General features: G+C 40.7%; 1 protein-coding gene across 1 annotated transcript in view; it reads left to right on the top strand.

The window, feature by feature from the left end:
• Nucleotides 1–12,149, top strand: part of GSS (glutathione synthetase) — an 89,539-nt gene that overhangs the window by 21,496 nt on the left and 55,894 nt on the right. The window contains exon 3 of the mRNA XM_075347567.1: nucleotides 634–779. Coding sequence (XP_075203682.1) covers nucleotides 634–779 — 146 coding nt within the window. The remainder of the gene's footprint in view (nucleotides 1–633; nucleotides 780–12,149) is intronic.

The following is a 12,149-nucleotide window of genomic DNA, read 5'->3' as shown; positions in this document are numbered from 1 at the left end:
AAACACTTATTGCATTGAAACAACAGCACACAGCCTAAGGCTATGTGCGCACGTTGCGTACTAGCCCTGCAGATATTTCTGCAGCGATCTGAAGAGCACATGTGCGCTTTAGATCGCTGCAGAAATGTCCGTAGTGAGCGCCGATTCCATGCGCTCTGCCTGCAGCTCCTGCCATAGACAGAGCAGGAGCTGCCGGCAAAGCGCAGGAAAGAAGTGACATGTCACTTCTTTTTGCGCAGCGCTTCGGCAGTAGCCGAAGCGCTGCGCTCTTAGACGCCACGTGCGCACGGCCCCTGCACAATCTCCATAGACTGTGCAGGGGACGCTGGACGCATGCAGTTACGCTGCGCTACAAAGCGCAGCGTAACTGCATGTTTTTACGCAACGTGCGCACATAGCCTAATAAGTGACATATCTCTGAAATCAGTGTCTTAGTTCCTAACACATGCTGTCTTCAAATTACATACCCAAAACCTGCTGACAGATTCCCTTTAATTCTCAGGTGTTGTGAAAACAGGGTTTACAATGCATAACAATCAGCATTTCCTACCAAAGTACAAAAAGTATACCAAAGTACGGCTAAGTAAGTGACAGGAAAATAGTTATCTATTCTTATTTTTCCATGTGTATTAGGTAGTGAATTTTGCTCCTTTCACTTTGCTTCCATCTCCTGTACCAAGAGCGCTTTTTGAACAAGCAATGTCCGTCCAAGAAGATTTTAATCTGCTGGTGGATCGTCTCAGCCAGAACCCCTCATTCCTGGAAAACACTCTGTCAAGGTATGAAAAATGCTGCAGAGGATCTTCTATTAATTCTCATCAGCTTTCTGTATTTCCAGAACTGACTGTGTTCTGCTCTTGGAGAGTAGACATTGGTGCTGCGGTCTCCATGTCGTGCTCCTATGCTGTCAGTGCTGTAGGCCTTACTTGTCCATACACATAAGATAAACACCACCTGAACCTACTGACTGTTGCAGATATCGGTGGAAAAGAGATTTTGTTTTAAAATATTTTTATTAGGGATTATATAACATATATGGGAAAGGTCATGTAAAAACATCATATTAATTTGTAATAAGTAAAATGATTTCTTACAAGTAATAAACAATTGTTGATGGATAGGGAAGGAGGAAGAAAAGGGGAAGTTAGGATGTGAAGGATTGCAAAAGTTTAATAGGGAAACAGGCAAAAAAAAAAAAAGGGGGGGGGGGGTGAAGGGGAATGGGGAGGAACAAGGGAGTAGGAAAACCATATATCATGAATCCTTAACAAGAACGGAAAATATCATAGCTATTTATAAAGAATACAATTACACACTAGAAAAAACAAAAAAAACCCAAAACCCACAACTATGTACAAAATTTCTAAAACCACTTTGGCACATAAAGACCAAAAGTTTGAGGCAATCAAATGAAGGAGGAGATTTCTTTCAGGCATGGGCAGCAAGCTGACCAAAATACATGAAAAATAAACCGGTTAGAAATTACAATAGACCTTGCTGGTAGCTGTTCCAAAGATGCCATTTGTTTGTGGTATCTAGAAAACGAGTTATTGAAAGTAGCATATCTTTCTTCAAATTTATTATGTAAGTTTAATGAGTTAGTTAAAATGGTAAGGGTTGGGGGTTGGGGATTCTTCCATGAGGCCGCTATCAAAGATTTAGCGGTTAGAAAAATATGGATAACAAAGTGCCTATAAACTGGGTCCAAAGAATCAGAGTCCAGAGAAAGAAGGACCAATTGTGGAGTTAATATTAGATTTGAATGGGTGACATCATTAACCAAGTTAGAGACCTCTTTCCAAAAATTCTGCAGCACCTGACAGTCCCAAAAAATAAGTAATAAAGTGCCTGGACTACCACAGTTCCTCCAACACAAAGAAGAACTATTGTGATTGAATTGATGAATTCTATAGGGAGTGAAATACCATCTGGATAATAACTTAAAATGTGTTTCCAAAAGCGAGGCGCAAATAGAGGATGCATTAGTTGTTTTTATGGAGGTCTGCCAATTGTCTTCTGGAAACTGTTGCTGAAGGTCATTCTCCCAATCTATCATGTATTTTAATTTTTCAAAGTTATAATCATCAATCAAATGACGGTATATGTTTTTTGTAGTGCAGTACTTTGGAGTATCGGGAGAGCAAAGCAAGGGATCAGTAAGCTCATGTATGGGATTTCTTGACATCAAAAGCTTCCGAAGCATAGTTCTTAAAGTCATAAGAGTTCTAAAATCTGAGTCAGGGATTTTGTGAAGAATCTTAATGTCAAGAAAGGATATAAAATCTTTACCGTTATGGATATTACTTATTGTTTTTAAGTTTGAGGAATGCCAGTTACTAGGAAGATCAACATCAGCCAATAATGCTAAAATTTTTAACAAAGTTTTTTATTTGAAAAAATTTATCATTTTTGGGACAGTGATTTGACAGAGATTTCCAGGCCTTAATGGTAGCTAGAAGGGTAGGAGCTTCGGGTAAAGAGGGAGAGGGATCACCTAAATGGGCAAGTAGAAGGTTTTTGAAAGAAATATATTTGTTTGCATATAACTCCAGATCTATCCATGGAAGGTTGTGACAATTTTTGAACCAATGTTGGCTACCTTTATTTATGCAGGTCGTATAATATTTGGTAAGTTCAGGAACACTTAAGCCCCCGTGTTTTTTATGTTTTGTTAATATAAACTTGGATACCCTAGCCCTCTTAGAATTCCAAATATAGCTGTACATAAGCTTTTGAAGTTTTAATAAAAGCCTCATAGGGGCCAGTAAAGGAACTGATTGAAAAATATAAATAATTTTAGGCAAGGTCATCATTTTAAAAGCAATAAGCCTTCCCATCCATGACAATTCTATGTTTGAGAACCGTAAAATGTCTTTTTTGGTTTTATTAGTCAGTTGTTCTAAATTGATCTCCATCATTTTAGAAAGATCTTTTGTTAAGGAAATACCTAGATAAGATATAAAAACTGGTTCCTCTGAAAAAGAGGTCAAAGCTTTGATTATGTCAATAGAGTTAGTATCAAGATTAAAGGACAAGAATTTAGAGTTATGTGGATTCAATTTATAATAGGATACGTTTGAAAATTTTTCGAGGAATATAAGTAATTCAGGGATGGAAATAAAGGGATTGGAGAGGGAAAGAATTATGTCATCTGCGTAAAGACCAATCTTGTGTTGTTTAATGCGAGTTGGAATACCTGTAATGTTTACCGTATTTTTCGGACTATAAGACGCACCGGACTATAAGACGCACCCTGGTTTTAGAGGCGGAAAATAGGAAAATAAAACTTTAAGCAAAAAAATGTGGTCATGACACACTGTTATGGGGCGAGGATCTGGTGCTGACACTATTATGGGGGTAATGTCCCCAAATTCTCTACTAAGGTACCCCATCCTGGTAATAATCCTCCTGCCTTGTATATGATCCTGCTATAAACCCCCATCCTGTTCATATACCCCCATCCTGCTTATATACCAGCATCCTGCTCATATTCACCCATCCTGTTCATATACCCCCATCCTGTTCATATACCCCCTATCCATCCTGTTCATATACCCCCTATCCATCCTGTTCATATACCCCCTATCCATCCTGTTCATATACCCCCTATCCATCCTGTTCATATACCCCCTATCCATCCTGTTCATATACCCCCTATCCATCCTGTTCATATACCCCCTATCCATCCTGTTCATATACCCCCCATCCTGTTCATATACCCCCATCCTGTTCATATACCCCCCATCCATCCTGTTCATATACCCCCATCCATCCTGTTCATATACTGCCATCCTGTTCATATAGCCCCCATCCTGTTCATATACCCCCATCCTGTTCATATACCCCCTATCCATCCTGCTCATATACTGCCATCCTGTTCATATAGCCCATCCTGTTCATATACTGCCATCCTGTTCATATACTGCCATCCTGTTCATATACTGCCATCCTGTTCATATACCCCATCCTGTTCATATACCCCCATCCTGCTATATGCCCCCATCGTGCTCATATACCATCCTGGTATATGCCCTGTATCCTATAGCACAGAGAAAAAAAAACAAACGTTTATACTCACCTTTTCCTCACTCCCTGCAGCCGATCATCTTCCTCTCTGCACCACTGACCTGTGTGTGTGTGTTTGTGTGTGTGTGTGTGTGTGTGTGTGTGTGGAGCCGTTCCCCTGCAGCACGCGATGTCTTCCTGTCTGTGCCGATCAGCTGACTGGCACAGATCAGCTGACCGGCACAGACAGGAAGACATCGCGTGGTGGTGCAGGGGACGGGTGAGTGTACTGATTCACTGCACCCCGCGCTGATGATGACGACGCCGCCGCCGCGCGGGGAGCAGTGAATACAGCCGCACATGATCACTCCAGGCTGTAGTTGCCAGGGGTGATCATGCGGACTGGCTCTTTACTATGCGCGCGTCCCCACTCGTCCTCCCGCCCACCTGTCAGCGCCGGCTTCTGCGCTGAGAAATAGGCGGGAGGATTGGCGTGCATATGTAATGAGCGGGCCCACGTGGTCACAGCAGGCTGCTATAGCCTGCTCGTGCCCCCGATGACCCGCTCCACCGCAGCACCTCATTCTCCGCAGCCACAGTCAGACCATAAGACGCACCCCCAACTTTCCCCCAACATTTGGGGGAAAAAAAGTGCGTCTTATGGTCCGAAAAATATGGTATATTGGACCTAATATATTCTGCTAAAGGTTCAATGGTTAAATTAAAAAGAAGGGGGGAAAGAGGGCAACCTTGTCTAGTACCATTGGTTATGTTGAAGGAAGATGAAAGATGATTATTTGCATATACTCTCGCAGAAGGCATAGAATATAATGCCATAATCGTTTTGATAAAACTGTCATTAAAGCCGAATTTTGACAGTCGCCCTCAGATATTGCCAGTTTACTCTGTCAAAAGCTTTTTCAGCGTCCAATGCTAGCAATACGGATGGTGTCTTACTTTTGCCCATCTGATGAACAAGGTTAATTGCTCTCCTTGTACCATCAGAGGTCTTCCTCCCTTCAACAAAACCAAGTTGATCTATGTTAATGATTTTGGGGATAATTTTTTTTCAGCCTGTTTTGCTAATAATTTAGAATAAATTTTGGTGTCGGTATTAATTAATGAAATGGGTCTATAATTTTCAACTCTTTCCTTATCCCCATCTGGTTTGGGGATTAAAGATATAGTTGCATTAAGCATTTCTGCAGGAAAAGAACCACTTATGGAAATTTCATTAAACGATCTGGTTAAGGAGGGAACTAAGAGGGGACAAAATAATTTATAATATTCACTGGTATAACCATCCGGGCCTGGAGATTTGCCAGATTTTAGTGAGTTGATAGTTGCTGTAACTTCTAATTCTGTAAAGGGAAGATTGAGAAATGACAAATTATCTGGGGATAGTGTAGGGAGGTTTAAGTTAGATAAAAAATTATTAATCAAAGTTGGAGAAGGTTGGGAGGTAGATGGATCGTTTTTAAGATTATAAAGTTTTTCATAGTAGCTCGCAAAAGTGTCAACAATTTCTTTTGGGTGGTGTAAAATATTACCGTTTGGGGATCGAATTGAAATAATTCTCCTTCTTATTCTTACATTTTTAACTTTTTGGGCCATTAATCTAGTCGGTTTGATGATGGAAGAATAAAAGGTTCTTTTCCAGTAAAAATTAAACTTTTCGTAATCCTCAAGAAGAGCTGATCGTAGTTGAGCTCTGAGAGCAAGCAAATCCCTTGTGTATATCAGGTGATGGAGTGAGAAGGCTTTGCTGCAGTTTCTCAGCATCATTGATTTTAGTCTGAATGTTCTCAACTTTATCTCTTTTTGATTTTTTATGTGCTGAAATTCCAAAAAGTTCCCCTCTTACCACTGCTTTGTGGGCATTCCAGATCGTTGTTGGACAGACCAAATCAATATTATTGTCTTTAAAATAATTTTTGATTATTTGTTCTAATTGGGGCTTGTAAAGGGGAGAATTAATCAAAAAGGGGCTGCATTTCCATAGAAGATTTCTCTGGGCATGAGAGTTCAAAATAAATTCACCTAAAACTGGCGAGTGATCTGAAAGTTTTTGGAAGAATAGAAATTTGTTTAAGTTTAGAAATAGATAGAGAAGTGGTAAGAATTAAATCAATACGAGAAAAGGTATGGTATACGTCTGAATAAAAAGTTAAATTCTTTGGAAAGGGCATTAAAACATCTAAAGGTGTCTAAAAACTCATTTTTAATCAACCAATTTTTAAGAGAGGGGGAACAATTCCTTGTATAAGAAGTTGAGTCAAGGGTGCAGTCTGGTACTAAGTTAAAGTCTCCTACAATTAAAACATCACCCAGTTTAATTTCGTTGAGCATATCTAAAGCTGGTGTCACACATAACGACGACGACAACGACGTCGCTGCTACGTCACCATTTTCTGTGACGTTGCAGCGACGTCCCGTCGCTGTCGCTGTGTGTGACATCCAGCAATGACCTGGCCCCTGCTGTGAGGTCGCCGGTCGTTGCTGAATGTCCAGCTTCATTTTTTGGTCGTCACTCTCCCGCTGTGACACACACATCGCTGTGTGTGACAGCGAGAGAGCGACGAAATGAAGCGATCAGGAGCCGGCACTGGCAGCTGCGGTAAGCTGTAACCAGCGTAAACATCGGGTAACCAAGGGAAGACCTTTCCCTGGTTACCCGATGTTTACGCTGGTTACCAGCCTCCGCTCTTGCTGCCAGCGCCGGCTCCTGCACTGTGACATGTGGCTGCAGTACGCATCGGGTAATTAACCCGATGTATACTGTAGCAAGGAGAGCAAGGAGCCAGCGCTAAGCAGTGCGCGCGGCTCCCTGCTCTCTGCACTGTGACATGTAGCTGCAGCACACATCGGGTTAATTAACCCGATGTGTGCTGCAGGAGAGCAAGGAGCCAGCGCTAAGCGCGGCTCCCTGCTCTCTGCACATGTAGCACAGCGACGTTATGATCGCTGCTTCTGCTGTGTTTGACAGCTAAGCAGCGATCATAACAGCGACTTACAAGGTCGCTGTTACGTCACCGAAAATGGTGACGTAACAGCGACGTCGTTGTCGCTGTCGTTTAGTGTGACACCAGCTTTAAACCTTATTTAAGAAACCAATTTGGCCTTGGTTAGGGGCGTAAATATTGACAATTGTACATGGACTGTTGTTGATTCTACATGACATCATATGAATTCTTCCTTGGTCATCATGAATTTCATTAATCAATTCAAAAGAGACGGTATTTCTGATCAATGTACAAATGCCTGCTTTCTTTTTTTCATGTAGGGAATAAAAAATATGAGAAAAATTTTGTTTTGAAATTTAGGGTGCTTATCTCTTCCAAATTTTATTTCCTGAAGGCAAACTATATCAGCAGAGGCATGTTGAACATCTCTCCAAACCTGAAATCTCTTCCGGGGACTGTTTAGGCCTTTCACATTATAAGACAATATCTTCGTGGTCATTACTAAAACTAGATAACAAACAAGAAAAGCAACAATACAACAATATACAAACTATATAAGTAAATGATAGTATTATATATATTCAAAGTAAGAGAGAAGAAAAAAAAAAACACACCTGAACTCCTACAGGGATTTTCACCTACCCAAAATCACTGGAGAGGATAAGTTCACAGGACAAGAGAAGATGACTCTTAAAAGAAAAAAAGAGTCTCCACTCTTGAAAAGCAATGACGAGATAAAAATCAGGAACTAAGAAAAAGAAAGAAAAGCCAAATACTATCTTCAATTTGATCAATAACTAAATTGAAAAAGTAACTTGAATTCCATTTTCGGTCAAAAGTTACAGTAAAATTTAGAATGTATCTTTATATGTTGGAGTTTCAGGTAGGATCTCGATGAGTTGTATAGTTGAGGTCTTTACGTGTATCTAAGGAAGCAAGAAAGTCAAGACCATCCTCAGGTGTTAATAAGGGAGTTATTTTTCCATTGATCCAGAGTAGCAATTTAGTTGGAAAACCCCATCGATATTGGATCCCTTTTTCTCGCAAGATTTTGGTAGTAGTTGAAAATGATCTCCTCAGATCCATTGTCTCTTTAGATAGATCAGCGAATACCTGAATGTGATGAAAGGGGTTAGGTAATGATCTATTGTCTTTGATGTATTTTAAAAAATTTTCTTTAGTGTTAAAGAAATGAAGACGCAGTATGACATCCCTTGGAACATCCGATCCAATTGACCTTGGTTTAGGAAGTCTATGTATTCTGTCTATTACGACATCCAGTTCTTAGAGTGATGGTAATATTTTTTTGAATAAGGCGTTTAGCATACCCCTCTAAGTCAGATTTAGAAACAGATTCAGGTACACCACGAAATTTTAAATTATTGCGCCTGGATCTGTCCTCAATGTCAGCTACCTTACTTCTGAGGAAGCGAATTTGAGAGCGCAATTCATCATGGCTTTTACTAAGATCTTCCGTCTTTTCTTCTATTTTGGAGATTTTTTTCTCCATAAATGTCAAGTCTGTTATTAATGGCAGATAAATCTTCTTTTAAAGTCTTTGTTTGACTAGCCAGAGCAATATTAATGTTGGTGTTTAAGGATGATATCAAGCCAATCATAAGAGATTCCAAATTCACATTAGTAGGATTTTGAATATTTTTCAAGTGAGACAAGTCTAATGTAGGAATCTGTAGGAATCACAGGAATATTGGTCGAGTCTAGGTCTTTGTTTGTCAGGTGATTTAGAATTAGACTCATCGCTAGAATCTGTGAGTACAGTGGTGTTATAGGATCTATGTTTTTCAAAAGACTCCTCCATTTCTTTCCTTTTATTGCTAGCAGCAGATAAGTCGATGCTTTCAGGCGTTGTAGAAGATGACCTGTTGCTCTCATATAGATCAAAAGGCTAGGGTGGAATATAATTGATTTGTCCTCCTGGAAGAGGATGGTTGTCCCCTAATGAATTTTTGTCAATATAATCATCTTTGCTTAGGCATCCTTTATGAAAAGAATCAGGCAATTTGAAACTTTCCTTTGTATTGTTGGTGGTTAGAGGTGTTTGTTCATCTTTGTCCTTTGGTATTTTAGAGTCTTATTATTATTTTTGCTGAAAGCGTTTTTTGAGTTGTAGCGAGTAAATTTGCCTGTTGTTGAAGGAGTTATTATAACTTTCGGGACCGCTCCTTTATTCATCTCTGAATTAATTTTATGTGTGATGCAATTATTTAGGTAGATCTGATAAAACAGTATATATATATTGCACCGTTAAGAGAAAAACGTCCCTGAACACAGCTTTAAATCTGTAGAGTAGATGTTGCAGACTATAATCCAAAGATTGTGGTTTAACCCTTTAAGAGCGTGATACTCCACACAGGACCAATGACAACAAATCCCTTTAATTTATGAAGTTATGAGCTGAAAAAATATTGTGAACTACTAATGAAGGACAGGAAATTCCACAAAAATAAAAAATTTTATTCCAGTTTTATTAGGGACACTTCCCCTTTAGAGATTGTCATGTAATTAATGCTGCAACTCTGCACTGAGTATTGCTCGTGCCCCCTGGTAACCGTTACTAGGGAGTACAGATTATATATGATGTTAGTGTAGATCTGTAGATTCATGCAATTTATATCCAGACTTGATCCTGTTGTATTAATAGTGCGAGGATAAAGCGTTTTTAATAGACAAGCAGCTGACTAAAGCTGGACAAGGTGTTAGTGATTTATATACAACAGTAGTGACGTTATCATGGCTCCCAAAATGGCCGCTGCGCAAGACAAAACAGTTTATAGAGGAGGAAGCTGAGGTAAAAAAGTTGAATGGCTGTATGTACTGACTTTTAGTTACCAAACTGACATAGTGAAGAATCTTTTAATGAGGATTGAGGATGTGCACAAGCTGGATAAGCCGCTATTAATTTATATGCAGCAGCGATGATTCAATTACAGCACTTAAAATGGCGGCAGCACATGCACGTTATTTTGACAGGATTTAGGCTGCCAAAATATGAGTTGTGAGTAGCTGTAGAAGCTTATCTCATGAGGTTATGATGATGAAAGGATGTATAGAAAAAAAAAAAATTATCCAAGGAGGATATAAGTATTCACAGAGCAGAGCGCAGATTTGATGTATCTATGAGTGACTTCAGTTACTCACTGTTATGGCGTTTCTTTCTGTTTTAATTAATAACTTCACGGTGCCTTCATCAAATTTCTCGGGAAATGTCTCAAAACATTCTAGAGACCTTCCTAAATATAATTCCAGAGGTTATTGACCAAAAAATTTCCTTAAAATTTCTGAAATTAGTTGCTTTATCCTATGGCAGTAGGAGCCCTCCTTAGAGTGTTATGACGTCATTGCTAGCCCCGCCCACTCTCTTAAAGATCTCCTGGAAAAGAGATTTTGGACATGTTGGCTATTGACATGACTTAATTCTTTTTTCCTGTGGTAGATAAGATGTTACTAAAAGCCCCCCATATTAAACATGTATACTCTCTTAGCACCCATACTTATGGTAGTCAGGAGAAAGTGTTTTGATGCCTGAGTGACTGCTACATTTAGATAACTGAAAAGGCAAATTACTAAAGCCCTGAGCCCAAGTGGTGAATCTAGTTTAGCTATACAATAAAGATAAGAAATACAAGGCAGACCTGCTGATAGCTGCTCCCCAAGGAAGGTCACGAAACGTGCGCGTCGGAGCACGCCATGTCGGGTAGTTAACACATATGGGTAAGTGTTTTACATTTTTTACGGCTCTTTAACTTTAAACTCAGCTGGTAATTTGCCCTGAGGCACTCACACGTATTATGGTACCTTCACACTTAGCGATGCAGCAGCGATCCGACCAGCGATCTGACCTGGTCAGGATCGCTGCTGCATCGCTACATGGTCGCTGGTGAGCTGTCAAACAGGCAGATCTCACCAGCGACCAGTGAACAGCCCCCAGCCAGCAGCGACGTGCAAGCGACGCTGCGCTTGCACGGAGCTGCCGTCTGGAAGCTGCGGAGACTGGTAACTAAGGTAAACATCGGGTATGGTTACCCGATGTTTACATTAGTTACCAGCGCACAGCTGTGTGTGCAGGGAGCAGGGAGCCGCGCACACTGAGCGCTGGCTCCTTGCTCTCCTACCATAGCTACAGTACACATCGGGTTAATTAACCCGATGTGTAATGCAGCTACATGTGCAGAGAGCAGGGAGCCGCGCACACTGCTTAGCGCTGGCTCCTTGCTCTCCTAGCTGCTGTACACATCGGGTTAATTAACCCGATGTGTACAGCAGCTACATGTGCAGAGAGCCGGAGCCGGCAGCACAGGCAGCGTGAGAGCTGCAGAGGCTGGTAACTAAGGTAAATATCGGGTAACCACCTTGGTTACCCGATGTTTATCTTGGATACAGCTTACCTCAGCTGTCAGACGCCGGCTCCTGCTCCCTGCTCGCTTCATTTGTCGCTCTCTTGCTGTCACACACAGCGATCTGTGTGTCACAGCAGGAGAGCGGCTTTGAAGAAAACGAACCAGGGCTGTGTGTAACGAGCAGCGATCTCGCAGCAGGGGCCAGATCGCTGCTCAGTGTCACACACAGCGAGATCGCTAATGAGGTCACTGCTGCGTCACAAAAAGCGTGACTCAGCAGCGATCTCGGCAGCGAGCTCGCTGTGTGTGAAGCACCCCTTAGCTGTTGAATGTAAAACTGAGCACATTGCTTACTATGTACACTCACTATCAGCAGGCTTGCTTTGCATTTCTTATCTTTATTGTCTAGCCAAACTAGATTTATCCTTGGGCTTACAACTTTGTTTTGGCATTTGCCTCAACATTAGTATTCACCTGTGGGTGGATCTGGTTTAACTCCTCACTGCCTGACATAGTTGGACAGTGTATTTTTCTATGGCCATTATAACATCTTTCAATATACATGTACCTTGCTGATATTTTTATATAGCTGTTTATTCCCAATGTGTACTACCCGATATTTTTGGTTCCTGGCTTTTTCCCGACTTTAGCCTGACTGTCTATTTATACATACATTTTTATGAAATTAACTTTTTCCTCTTATGGTTGTAATTTTGTTACTAATAAAATCTCATTGTATTATTTGCAAGAGGTTGTTCTATTGTGCATTATTTTGGATTAATCGGTATCCTCACTAGTAGAAACCCTGCTTTCTCCTGTTTTT

This window comes from Anomaloglossus baeobatrachus, chromosome 5 (genome assembly GCF_048569485.1).
Source record: "Anomaloglossus baeobatrachus isolate aAnoBae1 chromosome 5, aAnoBae1.hap1, whole genome shotgun sequence".
In the NCBI taxonomy this organism is placed as follows: domain Eukaryota; kingdom Metazoa; phylum Chordata; class Amphibia; order Anura; family Aromobatidae; genus Anomaloglossus; species Anomaloglossus baeobatrachus.
Note: the sequence above shows the minus strand (reverse complement) of the source record. Positions and strands in the feature narration are given on the sequence as shown.